The sequence below is a fragment of the Diadema antillarum genome, unplaced genomic scaffold, assembly GCF_040938485.1.
Source record: "Diadema antillarum isolate AM-2024a unplaced genomic scaffold, OU_Dant_1.0 seq00001519_RagTag, whole genome shotgun sequence".
Lineage (NCBI taxonomy): Eukaryota > Metazoa > Echinodermata > Echinoidea > Diadematoida > Diadematidae > Diadema > Diadema antillarum.
Window position 1 is genome coordinate 255,101 of NW_027272251.1, and position 19,098 is coordinate 274,198.

A 19,098-nucleotide genomic window follows, 5' to 3' on the forward strand; every position below is an offset into this window, starting at 1 on the left:
GAAAAGAATGTTGTACTGTTACAGTGCAATCAAACATATAGTGTAAATATTTGGACTATTTTACTACTTGTGTACATTGACCATCTATTCACTGTGAATCTTCTGAATTTTACCTACATTGTACAATGTACCTACATTGTACAATGTACCTACATTGTACTCTCCAAATGAATTTGTCAAATAAGCATGACAAGATGCTTGTACTGTAGGTCGAGTACAAAGTTCTTGCTCCCCCATAAATTTGGTAAATGATCTTTAGGTCTCCTCAATAAATCAACTTTGAGGGCTCATTTCACTGCTGTCAGTGCTGTGAAATATTTGTTTGAATACTGGCACCATTTGAAAGAGTTTATTTTTCCCCTCCTGGCAGGGCAAGGTGTCATGTTCATGTACAGTGGACTCTCGATATAAAGAGATCTGCTATAACAAAATACCTGATAATATTTAAACTAGTTTATCTGGTCCCAATGAATTTGTTTCCTTTGATTTGTATCATTTATTAACTACTGATATAACAACATATCTGATATAAAGATTAGATTGTCTTGATCCCAGGGATCTCGTTAAATTGAGTTTCCAACGTACACTGTTCCTGTGGCTGTAGAATTTTTTATAATTTTCTTGTGTGTGTGTGTTAAGTGTGTGTGTGTTGGGGGGGGGGGGGGGGAGGGGACGATTAAGGGTAGTACTTGTGATTAGGTCAAAGGTTATTTGATTGTATCTCCATCCCCTTTCCCCTCTTCGATGGGACAGTTCTCCAAGTGGAACCTTCAGAAAGTGTTGGGTTTTTTAATGATTCGTAATCATTTTTAGGCAACATTCATGTATTAATTTTTCTTTATTTTGAAGAACCAAAAGTATGTGTGTGTGTGGGGGGGGGGGGATACAGCTCCTGTATTCACATGACTATAGTTAAAAAGGCAACTACTCTCTGTTTGGTGCTAGGTTGACTGAGATGAAAAGAGTAAATTCAGTTTAATAGAAGTTCATCAAAATGTAGTTTAAGAGAAATGAAAATGTATTGTACAACTGTAGTACAGTGTAATGGAATTGCAAGGTTTGTATGTCCTTTTGCGAGACAGTGAAAAAAATGAAATCAATCACAATCACAAATCACTATTAACCCGTTGAGGACGGTTTGATTTTGCTACAACACGCACTTCCCATAGACACCTGCCCGAGTATACTCGGGACTCATCCTCAACGGGTTAAATGGAGGGACGGCAATGAGGTCATAAACTCACTAACTTGTACAAGAAGGTAGTTATCATAAAAATTCATCCCCCACCCCCGGGGAAGGGGGGATTTCAGGTATGTTGGCATAGTAACCCTCTACTCTCCAGTCAGAAAGCGTATCTAAACACATGCAAAAATTTGGTGTGAAGAATGTAATTTCCTCAGGAATTTGTATCAAAAGAGGAAGTGAATGTTTGTGTAAAAGAGGTCCTGCATTGTGAAGAAATGACATCATCCGACCAATCAGGGCATTTTGGGGACAGAATTCTGGTTTTGATGCCTTATTCTGTTTGTTTGATTCTACTCCATTTATCAAAGTCTAGTCAAACATTGCTCTATTTATCTTGGTCTACTCAAACATTGGATGGATTTTCCCAGTATTTGTGAGGGCATGTTACTTCTACATGGAATGAGTTCTTTTTTTTACTTAATGGTACATGTGTTGATTCTTATGGCCTGTTTCCTCATGCAATATAGAGCTTGAATTGTTTTGTCACTATCATTTCCCATTCAGTGAATGGAGAAGAATATACTTTTGTACATTAAAATTTTATTGTAAATATACATTTTGTTGGCATCTGAATCAGTGCTATTTTACGCGTCATGTTGTCTGTCGTCTTTGTTTATAATACACTTTTGTACGTGTCCATAATCACTCGGGATTTTCGTGTAAATCAGTCTAGTTTATAAATTCCCTTATTTATTATGGCTTTTTGCTTTTCGAGTTCAAATTAAATCAGTGTAATCATCATAAACACTTACACAACATAACATATACTACAGAAAGTTTGACATTATCAATCTGTACACCACGAAATTTAATTCATTTATCTGGAATCTTCTTCCAAAAGTACCTACAATATGTATTAGATTTTAGACGTTTAGAATGAATCTGTTATCGCGAAAACCACATTGATAATTCAAGCAACTTGTCATTAACATTTTGTTCAAATCACATGAATCAGAATGGGAAATCACTAAATTAAATTCATTAGCATAAAAGTAAGTGATACTACAGGTGAAATGTTGCATAAACGTGAACAAAGGTATAAAAAAGGTCAGATGTAGTCCACATGTATATTCTGAGAACAATACTGAAATTTGAAAACTAATTGAAGACATAGGAACATGATCTGTTACATCGGAGTAATTTATACCAGTTTATCATAAGGGGTGAATATTACACACAAACACACCAACACACATGTGATATATATATATATATATATATATATATATATATATTATATATATATATATATACTCTTGCGCTTTTTCAAAAAGGAGGAACAGTAAGAGGAATAATGATGTTAAAGCTACGCACCGAATTCTCCTCTCAATATATATATATATATATATATATATATATATATATATATATATATATATATAAAGAGAGAGAGAGAGAGAAGAATATATATATAATGTGTATATATGGATACATGCATATCACTTCTATTGATATCGTCAGTTAATGATGCTATTTGCTGAGCAGAATGTGTTGGTTTATATACCATTGAGATGAAATAAATTGATATTATTATTAATCTTTTTGTGTTGATAATCATGTGCATATTTTTCTGAATAATTCAATGAATTTACACCACGATTGTCCATGGCATATACTACCACTACTACTTCAGTATTAAAGGAAACCTAGGCCCAAGGAATGTTAATGTGTATTGATTGAAGCAGCAATATTAGTAGAGCACATCAGTGGAAGTTTCAGTAAAATTTGACAATCTATTCAAAAGTTAGACAGTTTTGGTGTCGTCATCGTTGGATATACAATTGTAGAGACTATAAATTATTTATGTAATCATGATGTAATTGTGGACAACGATATAAAGAAAATATGAAGAAACTTCAACATATTTTCATTTTTTTTAGCATAATAAAACTGATAATGGCTCTTGACTCAACACTTTCCTACAGCAGGGGGAATACTATTTGTTACTGACACAATATTGTGTCAGTAACAATTCGATGGAATGTGTACTTTTTGTGAAAAATAACATTTTCTGGAATTCTCCATATATTTTCTTTATAGATTAAAAACATTATCCTATTTTTCGTCAAACTTTCGCTGATGTGTTCTACTGATATTGCTGCTTTTACTCAAACCGCATTCATGTCTGGGTTTGGGTTTCCTTTTAGTGTATCCATTATTGTAGAAACATTTACAAATACTTTTCTCGGCTTTGTTTTCATACAATACATGAAGTTACAATATTTTTGTTACCTGGGAGATCAAGTTCAAGAAATAAAAGTTCACAAAAACATTAGTAACAATTAAATCTTTCAAAAAAAAAAGATGTCATAACTTAAATCATTCCTAACGAGCTAATCCTTTCACCCCCACCTCTGCCATTTATTCTGTTTTAGTAAAAAAAATTACAACGGGACCCTCCGCAATGATATCTTTAAAAATATTTAATCGATCTAAATACAAATTCATTGCCCACATCTTACAGAAAACCCCATTCGATTTGCTTCAGTGGTCAAAGATAAATGAGAAATTTTGTGGAGGATGTCGGGAATCTCTTCCCTCCAAGTTCCGTCTATTGTATTCACACACAAGATCATCGATCAACTGAGTGCTAAACTTAGAAGAATCAGACTCATGACATGCTTTACAACAATCCACATTTCTCTGTTACCGCTTAACCAAATCGAATGGGGTTTTCCGCAAAATAGAGCTAAAATGTTATATTTTAAGACCCTGAAGTAGCATGTAGACAATTTAGTCATATTGGGTGTTATCAATGAGAAAATCTGATTGCAACTTTTTTTTTTGGGGGGGGGGGCATACTGTTAGAGCCATCTGTGTGAACGATGCGGTTATTTTCAGAGTGTGGATAATTCAGCATCTGAACATCCACACACTGAAAATGAACAATGTAAATTGGATATAAACTCGGCTATGGTAAAAAGAAAATACATATACTATAGAACGAGGGAGTGGCTTTATATGAGCAGAAATTACCTGATTTCAGCAAGAAATAATTGCGCACTTGGTAGAATTTTCACTATTTTCACCTTAAGATATCCATAGAGGGAAACGATTTAGAGAAACCCTCAGTAACAACAGGAGATCAAAATGAAACTGATGTTGAGCTAGGACGTACATTGAGAATACATGTACAGTGTAGCATGTGATCACCAGCCTAGGGCCGGGGAAAGTGTTTCAATGGAGGGGGCCGGGGAGGAGGGGGTTGCTGCGGGTGGGGGAGGGGGTCATGATCATGGGTAGTGATCGTAATTGGGTCAGGGGTCAATGACATACATCGACCACCGGAAAGTCATTTTTTTTTTCTCTCTCTCTCTCTCTCTCGGTAGTCTTCATTTTTGACGAGCCAAAAGTGTAGGGAACAAAACTGCCCCCCCCCCCCACCACCACCCGTTCCGCAGTACCTATGTATCAGGATAATGCTGTGAGGGTTCATTTCTTAAAAGAGTCATCTCTCTCTCTCTCTCTCTCTCAAAAAAAAAAATGAACTCGGTACATACATGAATTCATCTCTTCACTTGGCCTACAACACTGATAACAACAACAATAAAGAAACCAAAAAACAGAACAAAAAACAATGACATCAGTGGTTGATCTTTAGTGCTCAAACCTTTAACAGATTTCTTTAGATCTAAAAAATTCCATGTGTCTTGTTGTTTTATACTTGGACAAGATACATGGTGACCACATAAACATCTACCGCTACAGTACAAATAGAGACAACGACACACAGACAGCGGTCTATGCGATGAGCAAGCCGCTGCCATTCGTTGGGTTCGACGCTTCTGCTTCCGTTCTCCACCACGAGGTCCGTCTCTGTTCCGTTGCAACTGCACAACTTATCCGCGACGGCAACATTCGCGACGACGTCTTGCTTAATTGTCGTAGGGTCGGAATCATTTTTCGGAGATGATGCAATACCGGTGAACATGCGCAGTATCCGTGGCATTGGATATGATTCTTCTGCGTGGTAAACACGGAGCACGACCATGGCAACGATGAGAGAGAAATAACTCGCCATAACGCTGAACATGAAGTAGAGACCTGTGCAGTTGTTCAATTTTCAGAAATGAAAAAAACACATTCATTAAAAGCGAGTTTGCTTGTTGTTGCTTTTTTTTCCAGCTCAAATCGAATCCCGTCAAGTGCCTACCTCCTTCAGTCCTTGGACAAGATGCCTCCACCTATAGATCGTCCCTCTCAGCTGATGAATGATTATTATCATTATTATTATTATTATTATTATGATTATTATTATTATTATTATTATTATTATTATTATTATTATTGATATTATCATTGTTATCATTATTTAATTATTACCATTACCATTGTCATTATTACTGTAATAAAGAATTGATAGCCATACAAAATAACTAGGTCTTTGTTGGGGATCTGGGGCCCCGTTGCATAAAAGTTACTATCATGGTGACTTTGCCATCCATAGTTGGTAACTACCATGGCAACGATACTCAACAGCCAATCAAAATCAAGAATTCCATAGAAGTTACCACTGGATGGCAAAGTTACCATAATTGTAACGTTTATGCAACGGGCCCCTGGTCAACTAGATCCAAAGTCTTCGTGGACTCACCGAGGAGAGGTATGGACGATCCTAGGGGAGGCATGAACTCGCTGACAAGCTGCTGGAATAAGATGGCGGACAGAAGATTGGCCACAGCGAACGAAATCTTCTCCCCGGACTCAGGGGGGACGAGGAAGACGGCGATGTTGAGGAAGGAGAGAAGCCCGGCCGGTATCACCATGTTGAAGAGGTAATGCTGGTAATGGCGATGGAGGTGAACGGTGTAAACTATGAGCCGGTAAGGATGTGAGCAGCAAGGGTAATACCTGTCCTGAGTTTTGACTGTCACGCTAATGGACCAGACACCATTTTCGAAGAACAGATCCTACAATAACAGCAAAAACGAGCAAACAATAGGCCCTCAAAACAAGAAAAACATTCAAGAACAGAGAAGTTGTCGCAACGTGCCCAGTTATAGTAAATGAAGCATTCGTTACTGACTCTGAGCTTTGGTTCCGTCGTTTATTTGAATACATGTATAACATTTGTGACCCTGCACCTCAAAACAAACAAAAAGTCGCCAGACATGAATTTTTAGTTAAGACTATATTCTGAAAGAGCAGACTTTAAGCTTTAAAATGATGTATAATTCAAATCAAATGGACTCTCCTAACCTATCTAAATATTGGAAAGAAAGCACAAACTCAGGAAAAGTGTGAACTGAGAAAAGAGGCTCTGAAGTACAGTGTCTATTCAAGCGCTTAATCTTTTAATACCAAACCGAGCTGGCTGTGAGATGAATGGGACAAAAAAACAGGAAGTAAACCACCAGAGTAAAAACAATGAAGGGATTATCAGATTAAACTGAAATTAAGCCTGCCTCATTAACACAGTCTTTCCATAATTAATGCCAACTTTCAAAGAAGTAGCAGTATCCTTTCAAAAGTTATTAGAGTTGAAAGTGAAGAGTGTGGCAAGGTTTTCAGAAATGAAAAAGGGATTCTAAAGACTCACCTAATCACACTATTCTACCAAAAATGTTCGAGATAAACTGCTAAAAAACACACACTTTCCTGCCCGTTTTATGATACCAAATTTTAGCATAATGTAAAAGAAGACCCGCTCTTTCAGAAAATATGAAAAAGTCAAGTTCGGCTAGGTTGACCCATTTCACTTATTTTCAGTCCTCACACAAAATCAGTGTGTGCGACTTTATGTTCGTTTTGAGGTGCACGGTCACATTTATACATGCTGATCCGAAAACAGAAGGAAGGTGCCTACAACCGAATCCTTGGAATCACGAACCTTAAGAATAACTATATATGATAATGTTCTTGTTACTTTGAGAAAGACTTCATCAATAATTGAAAATATTAAAAACGGGATTCTAGAGTCTAGACCCCGTGGGTGGCCGCCTTGCTGAATATCATGGGCCACTCCAATAATTATGTTGTACGTAAAGTTAAAATACACTATATGTGACCCTGCACCTCAAAACAAACAAAAAATCGCCAGACAGGAATTTTTAGTTAAGACCATATTCTGAAAGAGCAGACTTTAAGCTTTAAAATGATGTATAACTCAAATCAAATGGACTCTCCTAACCTGTCTAAATATTGGAAAGAAAGTACACATTCAGGAAAAGTGTGAACTGAGAAAAGAGGCTCTGAAGTACAGTGTCTATTCAAGCGTTTAATCTTTACCAAACTGTGCTGGCTGTGCGATGAATGGGACAAAAAAAAAAACAGGAAGTAAACCACCAGAGTAACAACAATGAAGGGATTATCAGATTAAAATGAAATTAAGCATGCCTCATTAACACATTCTGTCCATAATTAATGCCAACTTTCAAAGCAGTAGCACTATCTTTTCAAAAGTTATTAGAGTTAAAAGTGAAGAGTGTGGACAAGGTTTCTCAGAAATGAAAAAGGGATTCTAAAGACACACCTAATCACACTATTCTACCAAAAATGCTCGAGATAAACTGCTAAAAAGCACACTTTCCTGCCCGTTTTATGATACCAAATTTCAGCATAATGTAAAAGAAGACCCGCTCTTTCAGAAAATATGAAAAAGTCGAGTTCGGCTAGGTTGACCCATTTCACTTTATATTTTCAGTCCTCACGCAAAATCAGTGTGTGCGACTTTATGTTCGTTTAGAGGCGCACGGTCACAAATTGTATGATAATTCTTACCTCCGATGCTCCCGAGTCATTCAAGAAGAGGAGATTCAAACCTCTGCTGTCGTACAGCCAGGAGGAGAACGTCAGAGTGCAGGATTGAGAATCGAAGGGAAAGTAACGAACATTGACACGACAAGACGTGGTCGTGATCATCGGCACGTACCAGATTGCCGTGCCATCGCTGAAGACATCGACAGGCTGATCGTCCCGCTGAATGAAGTCGGGAGATACGCTGTCATTATAGACAAAGAACTCGCGTCAAAATCAACACACATTTAGGATTTCTGTCACCAACTTACCATAAAAGGACAAGAATTCAGTGTGATAAGCCAAGGATCGACATTAGCGATGGGCCACGTGGTCTTATCTGGGGCCACTAAATATTGATGTCAGGCCACCACAGTTCCAAAAGTTATTACTGGGGCCCGTTGCATAAAACTCCAACCGGATTTTTTCCGGTTGAAAGCACAAAATTCCGGTTGGAAGCTCCCAACCAGAGTTTTTATGCAACGGATTTTACGTTCTTAGGTTAGCAACTTTAAAAAATTCAGGTTGGGCAAATCCCAACCTGAAGTTTTTAAGGTTGCTAAAAAAGTTTTATGCAACGGGACCCTGGTGTCAGCTAAAATTCAAAATGATTGTCATATATTGTTTGTTTGGTTTTTTTTTTTCATTTCGGACCGCTACATTTCTTTCTCGGACCAACAAATTTCAAATTCAAAGATTATAGTGGCCCGCAGAGAACGGGCCTCCAGGAGCAAAAAAAAAAATAATGTTGAGCCCTGGCTATTTAACAAATAATGTACTGAGTTTTGAATAGCAAATTATTACTGAAGATTTTGATTCTTACTCTCAATCTATTGAATATAAGCAGTTCTTTAGAGCTAAAATACATGACACACCCATTATGCACACACACATACACACACACGCATACACAGAAACAACAAACACATGCATACTTTGAAAAGTATAATTCTTATAAAAGTCGTTTGCGGTAATATCAAGAAGTGTATGAAAATGATATTGCTTACTTTTCAACGAGGCTTAGATCCGGTTTCCAGATTAAACTGTTGTCCACTACGATGCGGTCAATGTCACCGTAAGTAGCAGGATCCCATTTCAAAAATTCGTCTGTCCACTCCTAAGTTACAACAGGCAAATGAAAAAAGAGAAAATGGTGCTTTGTTGTTGAGATATCTTGCAATTCCGCTCCCTAACAGGTCTACAGAACTTTTATGATCAATTAAAACAGACCAGATATTGTTTTCTATGTTATTAGCCTGTTAGATGTTATGTTCGCTGTTGCTGTTGCTGTTTCTGTCTCTGAGCAGATTTGTGCTGAATTGAGTGATGTCATTCAAATCAGATGCATTTAACTAGTATTTCACATTTTCTCCATCACAAGATTCGCAATTTAAACAGAGTTACTAATAACCAATTTGTATATTTGTCAGAATTGTCATATTTATGTAATATGATTTCGTTGTTGTGCTTTTTAAACTCGGATTGGAGAGAACCATGATATGACACAGCATTCACGTGGTGACCTTGTTATCCTCCCAAAATATGTTAATATAGATGAATAAATTGATAATAGATAAATAGATCATGATAACGACGATAATTTCAGTAGTATAGAATTCTCCGAGGATTGTGATGGGTTAATTATTGATACATTCAACCAGAGTCTGATCATCAAAACTAACGCTTGATAAAGCTACCTGAAAGCCGGATCTGTACGCTGTACTTTGTTGATTCAATGGAACCGAATCAAGGCCGATTACAATGAACAGGTTACGGATCAGTGAGAAATTTGTCACACCCACGTAAAAATAGAAGCTTCAAACATGGCTTATACCTTGATAACGACACTGCAGTTGTTGCTGACTTTTTCAAGTAAAGGGGTAGGGACAAGGTCTTGTCTGCCGTGGACATCTCTCGTTGCAAGCTGTGTTTTATTTATTGATCTATCTATTTATTCATCTTTTAGTTGTATAATTATTCTTTTTTTTGGGGGGGGGGGTGGGGCTGTGATTAGCTATCAGATACCGGAATGAAGCTCAAGATCAAGAACTCCTCTTTAAATTCTTTTGTATCATCGAAAGTTTAATTTTTTGGAATGCCTTTAAACCTGTCACATCGATCAAACTGTTGCGTTTTGAATTGATTAACAGTGCTAAACAACCAAACCACTTGATCTTATCAGTATAATTATATCTTCAAAGATTACCCATATTATTTCTTAAAACCATGTTTGCCTGACCGTTACCGAGTTAAGCATGTTGCAACTAAACAGGAGCAAATCATCATACACCGTCATCTTTAGAGTCTGGAAAATTAACAAAAATGTCAAACTCACGCACGAGCATATTATATACAGGCTTTCGGGAATCTTTAAATCTGCATTTAATCGTAATTCTTGTATACGTTGCAAAAAGATATTTGTTGAGTTTGATGAGTTTGCGGGGAATGTCAGACACAAAATATCCCCTCCCCTTGTATCATATCGAACTATTCTTTTAACAGAGTATTATACATGTACTTACAGACGCAGTCCATCCGTTTAACGAAATAGTTTGAGATATTTCGTTCTGTGAAGGAATAATGTTGAAAAATGGGGAATAAGATTAAAACAACGAAATAAGATACTCAGTACTCATGACATGACATGATATATAATCGTTTTACTGTAACAATTCGAGAACGTATAAAATAAGCCACTTTCAACGTCCATACATAAGATGGGGGATGTAGAAGGCTGACATTCTTATGATGCATACAAAAGCTTGTTAGGATATTCGCGTCATGATATAAATCATATTATGTTCATATGTGGTACGGATTGCATATAACTGGTTGTCGAAACATGAATAACTTCTCCATAAAACCCTCTTATGTTCGTTTCATTTCACTCTGTCCCATAGGGTCGATTCAAATATTGAGTGAATTTGAATTAAACAGAGCTGATTCGATATTAATTGCACTTACAAATTCGAGGACCTGCACAAGCAGCGTTCTGAAATAAACATCTACTGTCTGAGAGGTGTTAGCAACTGGTCTCTTGCTTGGCGGGCCGTAGTCCGACAGCAGGTCTCTCAGCAACTGGTTGTATGATCCCCTGTTGGCTGATAACCGACAAGAACCCCAAGTTTGCAATTTCATGATGTTAAAACTGTTTATATAGTCAATGCATGTTGCTTGAAAGTCCGCTTTCACACCCCCCCCCCCACTCCTTTTTTTCCCCTTTTTTCTTGCTTGCTTGTGGAGAAAAGGACTTGTGTTGCTGGTAATCTAGATATTTAAGAACAAAAACTAAGGTTTTGTTTTAATAGTGTAGTTGTTGTTGCAGTTGATGTTTTCTTGACATGTCAAATACGGCGATCTTTCTATGAATGGGAATTTTGTAAGCTTGTCTTAAATACGAATATACATGTAATTTGTGACCCATAAGAAAACCAATAAAAGGTCGCCAAACATGTATTTTTAGTCAAAGGCATTATGCTATAAAGAACAGACACTAAGCTTTAAAATCATGTATAACTCAATTCAAATGCATCTTCCTAACTGGTCCAAAATTGTAAAGACTGTAGGCCTACACGCTTGTTTTGAAAAGCGTTCATTGAGAGAGAGAGACAAAAAAAGAGGATTTCAATTTGTATTTTGTGCAATGAGTGAGACAAAAAAAAACCCGTAAAACTCTGCAATAGCCACATTGCTGGAATTCTGAGATGAAGCTAAGATTTTTTACATCCATTAATCACATCCTATTCATGACTGATACCAACTTTGCATGCAGTATCTTTGTCCTTTGAAAAGTTATCAGAGTCGAAAATGAGCAATGCTTAAAACGCGAAATAAGTTCATAAGGATGGTTGATAAAGAGACAGTTCTCTAGACACATCCGAAAGTTGTATTTACCTGTGACAGTTTCGATTCCAATTTCTTAGTTGAGGATTAGTCATCGTTTGAGAAAGAGGACAGCCCGTCGTCGAAACTGTCACAGGTAAATACAACTTTTGGAAGTGTCTATTACAGAGAACTCTTTATCTAAAATATTGCGTAAAACGGCTTCATGAAATGAAAAGGGGCCTCTAAGAAAAACCTAGTCACACTATTCTTCAAAAAATTACAGTCTATTAAAAAAAAAACTGCTAAAAATACAATTTCAAATTTTTAAACCGAAACTTAAGAACTAAATAGAAGAAATGCTCTTTCATAAATAAAATAAAATTAAGATTGACGACCTCATGATCTCCTGACAGGCGTCTTTCCCACTAGATCGCCGAGCTTCTGTCCGACACCAAGAGCAGAAAATTCTTCCGTGTCGTGGCTACTACTCAAACACTGATCGATACGGAGCTCATTTACGTCGATGTAGGGCAATTTCTCATTCAGTTGAAATAAGAACCACTCGACGGGAGAACTTCATGAATTTGAAGATGTGAGAAAGTTGATAAATCGTGTTGATGATAATTTTGGACAGAAGTTTCTTTTCCGGACCTTTTTTTTTTCCAAATGCGGATGAGCAAAAATTGATACCTTCACCAATCACATGTACATGTATCTTACTGAAACTGATGGTGTTACTTGGTAAATCAGCTTGTAAGTTTTAATGACGTTGAATCCCTGAGGGGAGGGATGAGAAAGGGTGAAAAATTTATCGTTTGTATATCCAGGACAATACGTGCATCTTACAGTGCTCTTTTTGTGTGTCTGAAAGAGTATAAGTATAAGTATAGATTTTGGTTATGAACTCATTACTCTTCGATGGTATACTTACAATTATTGCCTTGATGAGAAGCATTTTTGAAAGTGTTGTTTCCCGTTGTCTTTGAAAAGATAGCAAGAAGCGAGACCATGAAAATCACAACTGGGGACTTCAGGATCCTCAGGTGACACGCAATCCCATAGGAGTGACCCATCACCATAGAATTTGCCTGTCCAAACGGTCTTGTGCAGTTCGGTCAACTTACGCAAAATGGTGGGTTTTGGTATCATCATGGCCTACTTAAGCCCTATAATATAGATTTTCTGTAAAAAAAAAAGTGTTATTATTTACAGATCTGTCCAGTAGGTCTACCACCGAAAGGACGAAATCGTCATTTTAAAGCTGAGGTTGCTTCACGCAAGAGCGGAGACACCTTGAGCTTCACAGAGCAGTGTATACATACTCCATTATTGTCCTTTGCAGCGTGCAGTAATTAACCCGTTGAGGACGGGCTAATTTTGCTGCAACACGTATATTTCCTCATAGACACTCGCATGAGTATACGCGGGAGTCCTCAACGGATTTTGATCTTGCCTGCGTGACCGATAAATCCTCAACGTTACAGCCCGCTTATTCTCACTCACATCCCAATGTTTTGAAACACTCGTTAACGACTTGAATACAATAATTGACCCATGAATTGATCTCCGGGAGGAAAATAATGGGTAGCATTGTACAAAGACCTAGACTCGTGTAAGAGGATTAGAGACTTTTGATCTGGCTTCTAATTTGACATTTTCGGATCAACTGCAGAAGTTTTATCTGTGTTGCGAAATGGTTATATCCCACCACAGGGAGTTACTTGACATTCGGCAGGGAATTACCACGGTTGCCTCCCAATCGATGAGGGATAAGAAATAAAAGTAATTGTTGAGCTATCTTAAATCCCCCTGCCCTTAATTGTCACCAATCTCACCAATAAATAGCAGCTGTTCTTCTATTCACGTTAAACCAACAAACATGCACGAAAGACGATGTTTCATTATATAATTTATATATAATAAAAGAAAGATGACGAAGTATAGGGTAGTAATGCATTTCAGTCCAACAGTGTTATTTATTCTGACCAAATTTTCGACGAATACATACGTCTTCCTCAGGGTCGACAACAACAATCATTTTCATAATTGTCATAATTGTCTTTGGTGTCATATAGAAATACCTATTAGTAGTTCAAGTGTGGTGGATGCAGTGCCACCAACAGTGATATGATCAAAATATGTAACATACAGCACATCATTAGATACAGGTGTGTGTCTGTGTGTGTAAATGTTGAGAGATATGTATGCACTTATGTATAATAATGTCACAATAGAGGAATGCATTAAATGCCAATTGCCTTGATTTTAATTCAAAATCCAAATTTTCGGGGGCCTCTCCCTTCGTCAGGGATGTCAGTCCTCTATTGTGACATTGTTATTGCTATATCTAGTACTGACAATATGCGGAGCGACTACAATGTTTGGAACAAGACTGAATATATATATATATATATATATATATATATATATATATATATATACACATATATATATATAGTGTGTGTGTGTGTGTATGTGTGTGTGTGTAGAGAGAGAGAGATAGAGAGAGGGAAAAATAGCAGAGACAAAAAGATGGGAGGGGAAAATATCATGATCAAAGGCTGACCACAGGCTTATCGCCAACTTTGATGGAAGAGCACGAACATCAAAGTGACTATAGAGGTCCTTTTTTCCATGTAAGAATGAATACTCCCCTCCCACACTCTTCCCCGCTTGGTCTCTCCGCTTTCACGCACGTATTCTTTGTCGATATATACTGTATGTATAGATATGGATTGAAGTTATTTAATGCTGTCACTTCTGTTTTACTTTCGTTTATCTTCAGGCCAATTTGCTCACTCAGGCGTGTTGTCTTTGCAACGTAATGTAATGCAAGATCATCAGCGAAATCAAGGTCTTCTAAGGTTTAGAAAATGGACCATCTGATACCTCTTGAGTGCTCTTCAGTTGTTCGCTTCATTTCTCAGTCAATGGCAATTATGAAGAGAAGTGCAGACATGACACGTACAGCCCTGTCTTACTCCAGACTTCACTTAAAACTTTATACCACTGCTTCCTACACAGCATGAAAAATGTGTATAAAAGCTCTTTATGACTAGTATATCATGTGGTATTCCATACATGAGCAGAATTTGCTACAATCTCTCTCTGTGGATACTATCGAACGCCTTCTCAAAGTCATTTATGTAAATCTGTCTTTGCCATTCTGTGCACTGTTCGATGATATTACACAGTTACGTACAAAAATTTGGTCGATGCACCCATTCCTCTGCGGAATCATGTCTGTTCCTCTCTGAGCTCTTGGTCGACTTCATCTCTCAGACGTTTTACAATGATCTTTGAAAAAAAAAATCTTGCTAGGTATCGAAAAAAGAGTAATTCCACACCAGCTATTAGAGTTCCTTAGGTTTCCTTTCTTTGGAATTTGGACAATTAGGCTACACCTTCGGACTAGTCTCCTGGAATTTGTTTCCTTTCCCACACAGCTTTGAAGAGTCACGCTAAGAGTGGTGCAAGATATCCAGCTGCAATCTCTGGCTCTACTTTAAACAATTCTGCATTGAGGTTGTCCTGTCCAGGAGATTTGCCATTTTTTAACGACTTAATGGCAAAGATAATTCCATCTTTAGATGGGGATCAGTGTTTATGTCAAGGTCCTCTTCTGCTTCTTGAATGTTTGCCTCAACAGATTTTGGCGGTGTGTTAAGCACTTCACTGAAATGTTCCCATCGAGCCTCTTTTTCTGGTTCTGTGGTAAGTATCTGGCCCTGTTTATCAAGAACTGGTGTATCTGTCTTTGTTTGTAGTTGTTTGTTGTTGTTTGTAGACTTTACGCTAGCTGTATGTTCCCCTTTCTTCGCGGCATCTTCTGCTTGAGATGCTAGACCATCTAAATAACTCCTTTTATCTGATTTTGCCTTTCTTTGAACTCTTCTATTCATTCCCTGATATTTAAAATTGTACTTTTGCTTTAACCGTTCTGACTTTTCATTGATAACAAGCTTCGTTACTCTTTTCCGCTTTTCATGGTGTCCCATGTATCTGCTGATATTCATTCTTTCTTTTCCTTTCCTTTGTAGCATAGACACTCTTCACTTGTCTGAACAAAAATGTTGTCTTGCTTTTCTCCTACACTTCATCAATTTCCTGGTTATTGTCATCAAGGTCTGCTAAAGCTTGAAATCTGTTCTTCAGTTGCAGAACGAAGTTCTGGTTTTGGGAACTTGAGCTTTTATACATCAAACTGTCTCCTTCCTGTTTTCTGGATGCCTGCTCTCCTAAGTTTTACTCTTAATGATGCCACTACAAGATAATGGTCGTTGCTGACATCAGCTCCTCTCCTCACTTTGACATCAAGAAGCGAGTCTCTCCAGGTACCATTTATCATGAAGTGGTCGATCTGGTTCCTGTCTCTGCCATTTGGTGAGATCCAAGTCAGTTTACGGATGTTCTTGTGTGGAAAAAGTGTCCCTCCTATGACCAAATCATTTGTTCCATAAAAGTCAAGCAACCTTTCACCACTGTCGTTCATATTTCCATAACCATATCTTCCCATAACTCTTTCAAAGCTGGTGATGTCGTTACCTACTTTTGCATTCAAGTCCCACACTACAATTTTCATGTCATGTCCAGTAATTCTGTCTAACTCAGCTTGTAATTGTTCTTAGAATCATCTTGAGCAGATTCATCACTGTCGTTGGTTGGAGCATAACACTGAAGAATTGGGGCACTGATTTGCTTTCCTTTCAATCTTTGAGAGCCATGTGGCTCAATCGGTTAGCGCGCCGCATGTTCATGATGCCTTACCGAAGGACGAGAATCTAACTTTGATCAGCCTACTGCTAAAAGGTTTCCATTCTAAAATACAGTTTTCAACTCACTTCTTCAATATAATTACAACTCCTTCGTGATGTTGGTTGTCATCGATCTCCCAGAGTACAGGACATTTCCAGTAATCTCATGTTTGGCATTTAGAGCTTCTGTTTTCCTGCCAGTGGCTTCCTTGCGGCTTTTCACCATTGTCATTCATGAATACATCTGTTGTTGAAATTGGAAGCCCATCACGCCTGAAGTTCTTGATTATGTTCTTTGCTGTTTTCGTAACATTTTTTTTTTGCTTTTTTTTTTTTTTTTTTTTTTTTTTTTTTTTTACAGGACAGGGTTGTTAGCCCTGTGCCCAACCCCCAACCTGGAGGACCAGTGGATTGCTTTTCGTTTCTGCTCTATCCTTCGACCTGTCCCGCTTGGGTGGCCCTACCAGGAGATAAATCTTCAGCTGGCATAGCATTAGGGGTCACTGAGACACACAAGCTCTCCGACCATGACAAGGTTGCAATCAAGTCCGGAGAGCTCTTTCAGACAGCAGGGGAAATAATAATATCTGTCAACAGTACTTGTGTCAGTAACAATTCGACGGAATGTGTACTTTTCGTGAAAAATAACATTTTGTGGAATTCTCCCTATATCTCCTTTATAGATTAAAGATTGTCCGATTTTTCGTCAAACTTTCGCTGATGTGTTCTACTGATATTGTTGTTTTTACTCAAACCGCATTTATGTCAGGGTTTGGGTTTCCTTTTAATGTATCCATTAGCTGTTAAAACATTTACAAAATGCTTTTCTCGGCTTTGTTTTCATACAATAAATAAAGTTACAATATTTTTGTCACCTGGAATATCAAGTTCAAAAAATAAAGTTCACACACACACACACACACACACACACACAAAATGTACGTGTAGGCCTAACCATCAAATCTTTAAAAAAAATGCCATAACTTAAATCATTCTTAACGAGTTAATCCTTCACCTCCACCTCTGCCATTCAGTCTGTTTGAGTTAGTTAATATAGAGCCATCTATGCGAACGGTGCGGTTATTCTTAGAGAATGGATGATTAAGCTTCTGAACATCCACACACTGAAAATGAACAGAATAAATTGGATTGGATAAACTCTGCTATGGTGAAATACATATTTATACTAGAACGGGGGAGAGGCTATTATATAAGCAGAAGATACCTGATTTCATCTAGAAATAATCGCACACTCGGCAGAATTTCCACTACTTTCACCGCAAGTAGATCTCCATAGAGCGAAACGATTTACAGAAACCGTCAGTAGCAATAGAAGATGAAAATGAAACTGATGGTGAGGACTAACATTGAGAATACAGTATAGGGTGTGCATCACTTGGCTGGGGCCGTGGAACGAGTTTCAGTGGAGGGGGCGGGAGATGGGTAGCTGCGGGCCGGGGAGGGGGTCATGCGTAGTTATTGTGATTGGTTAATGATATAGGCCTGCACTCAGTAAAATAATAATAACAATAAAAATGTATTTAAAAAAAGTAAACACTTTTTCCAGCGCATATATTTTTTTTAATAGAAAATACTGATAAAAAATATTTGTGTCATATACCATGTTAAAGGTTATTGAATTCGCTGTCGACTTGGTAGGTTGGTACAAAGGATCGAAATTTTGCACATGAGTGAACACATTCCTTATTGTCTTCCAAGGCACAATAGTAAAAATTGCGGCATTTGACCTTTAGTCATTCATTTGCAAATGCCCTTCAAGATAGCAATGATAAAAGACCAATTTAACACAATGCGAGACATGAATGAAAGGTAAAAAAATAACAAGTTTTCGTTCCCTTTTATCGATTCATACCCTCGAACAAGAACAAAGTGGGAAACTAAGGGGGGAAAGTAGGAATTTTACTGTCAGCTTAAATTCAAACGACATATTATGGAGTAAATTGCAAAGGTGGTAAATGTAAAGTTTTTATTTTCATTCATTTCATTCTTTTCAATTCGAAATTTCAGAAACCATGAAACAAATTCAAGGACCAGTTAACACTTTCAATGTGTTTCATTTGAAATAACATTTCAAATTTCTACCGATTTTGAGCAAATTGCCTCTTCTCTGAAGTCATTCGAATTTCTATTTGATAGAAAAATCTGCATCGTCCCGATTATTTTTTGCCTTCCTTTATCTTTTGGGGCTGCAAAACATTGTAGAGATCAATAAGCATTTTTTTCCAAATCAATTTGTGTTTCTCCTTGCATTGGATTTGTCTTTTTGTTCTCATTGTTATACAGAAGAGCACAAACGCATGAATGAAAACTTGTCCATTTTTGCATTTTTTTTTTACTAATGTGCCTTGGAAGAGAAAAATGAATGTGTGCACTCGGCTTAAAGTATCTTTATTTATTGACCTATTGCAAAAGGTTTAAAGCCAATTAAATTGCCTTTTACATTGTATATGAATATCAATATTCAGCCTAATATTCTCTGAAAAATATGATTTAGAAAGTGTTTACTTTCCTTTTTTG

At 37.3% G+C, this 19,098-nt stretch overlaps 1 protein-coding gene across 1 annotated transcript; it reads right to left on the reverse strand.

The window, feature by feature from the left end:
* Positions 1–4,395: 4,395 nt before the first annotated feature.
* LOC139710289 (neuronal acetylcholine receptor subunit alpha-9-like) lies at positions 4,396–11,119 on the reverse strand. The gene is made up of 6 exons (XM_071622216.1): positions 10,946–11,119; positions 8,989–9,098; positions 7,967–8,186; positions 5,841–6,156; positions 4,982–5,290; positions 4,396–4,454 (listed from the first exon to the last, which is right to left on the reverse strand). The coding sequence occupies exons 1-6, from the start codon at positions 11,117–11,119 to the stop codon at positions 4,396–4,398; spliced, it is 1,188 nt and encodes a 395-aa protein (XP_071478317.1).
* Between the last annotated feature and the right edge of the window lie 7,979 nt (positions 11,120–19,098).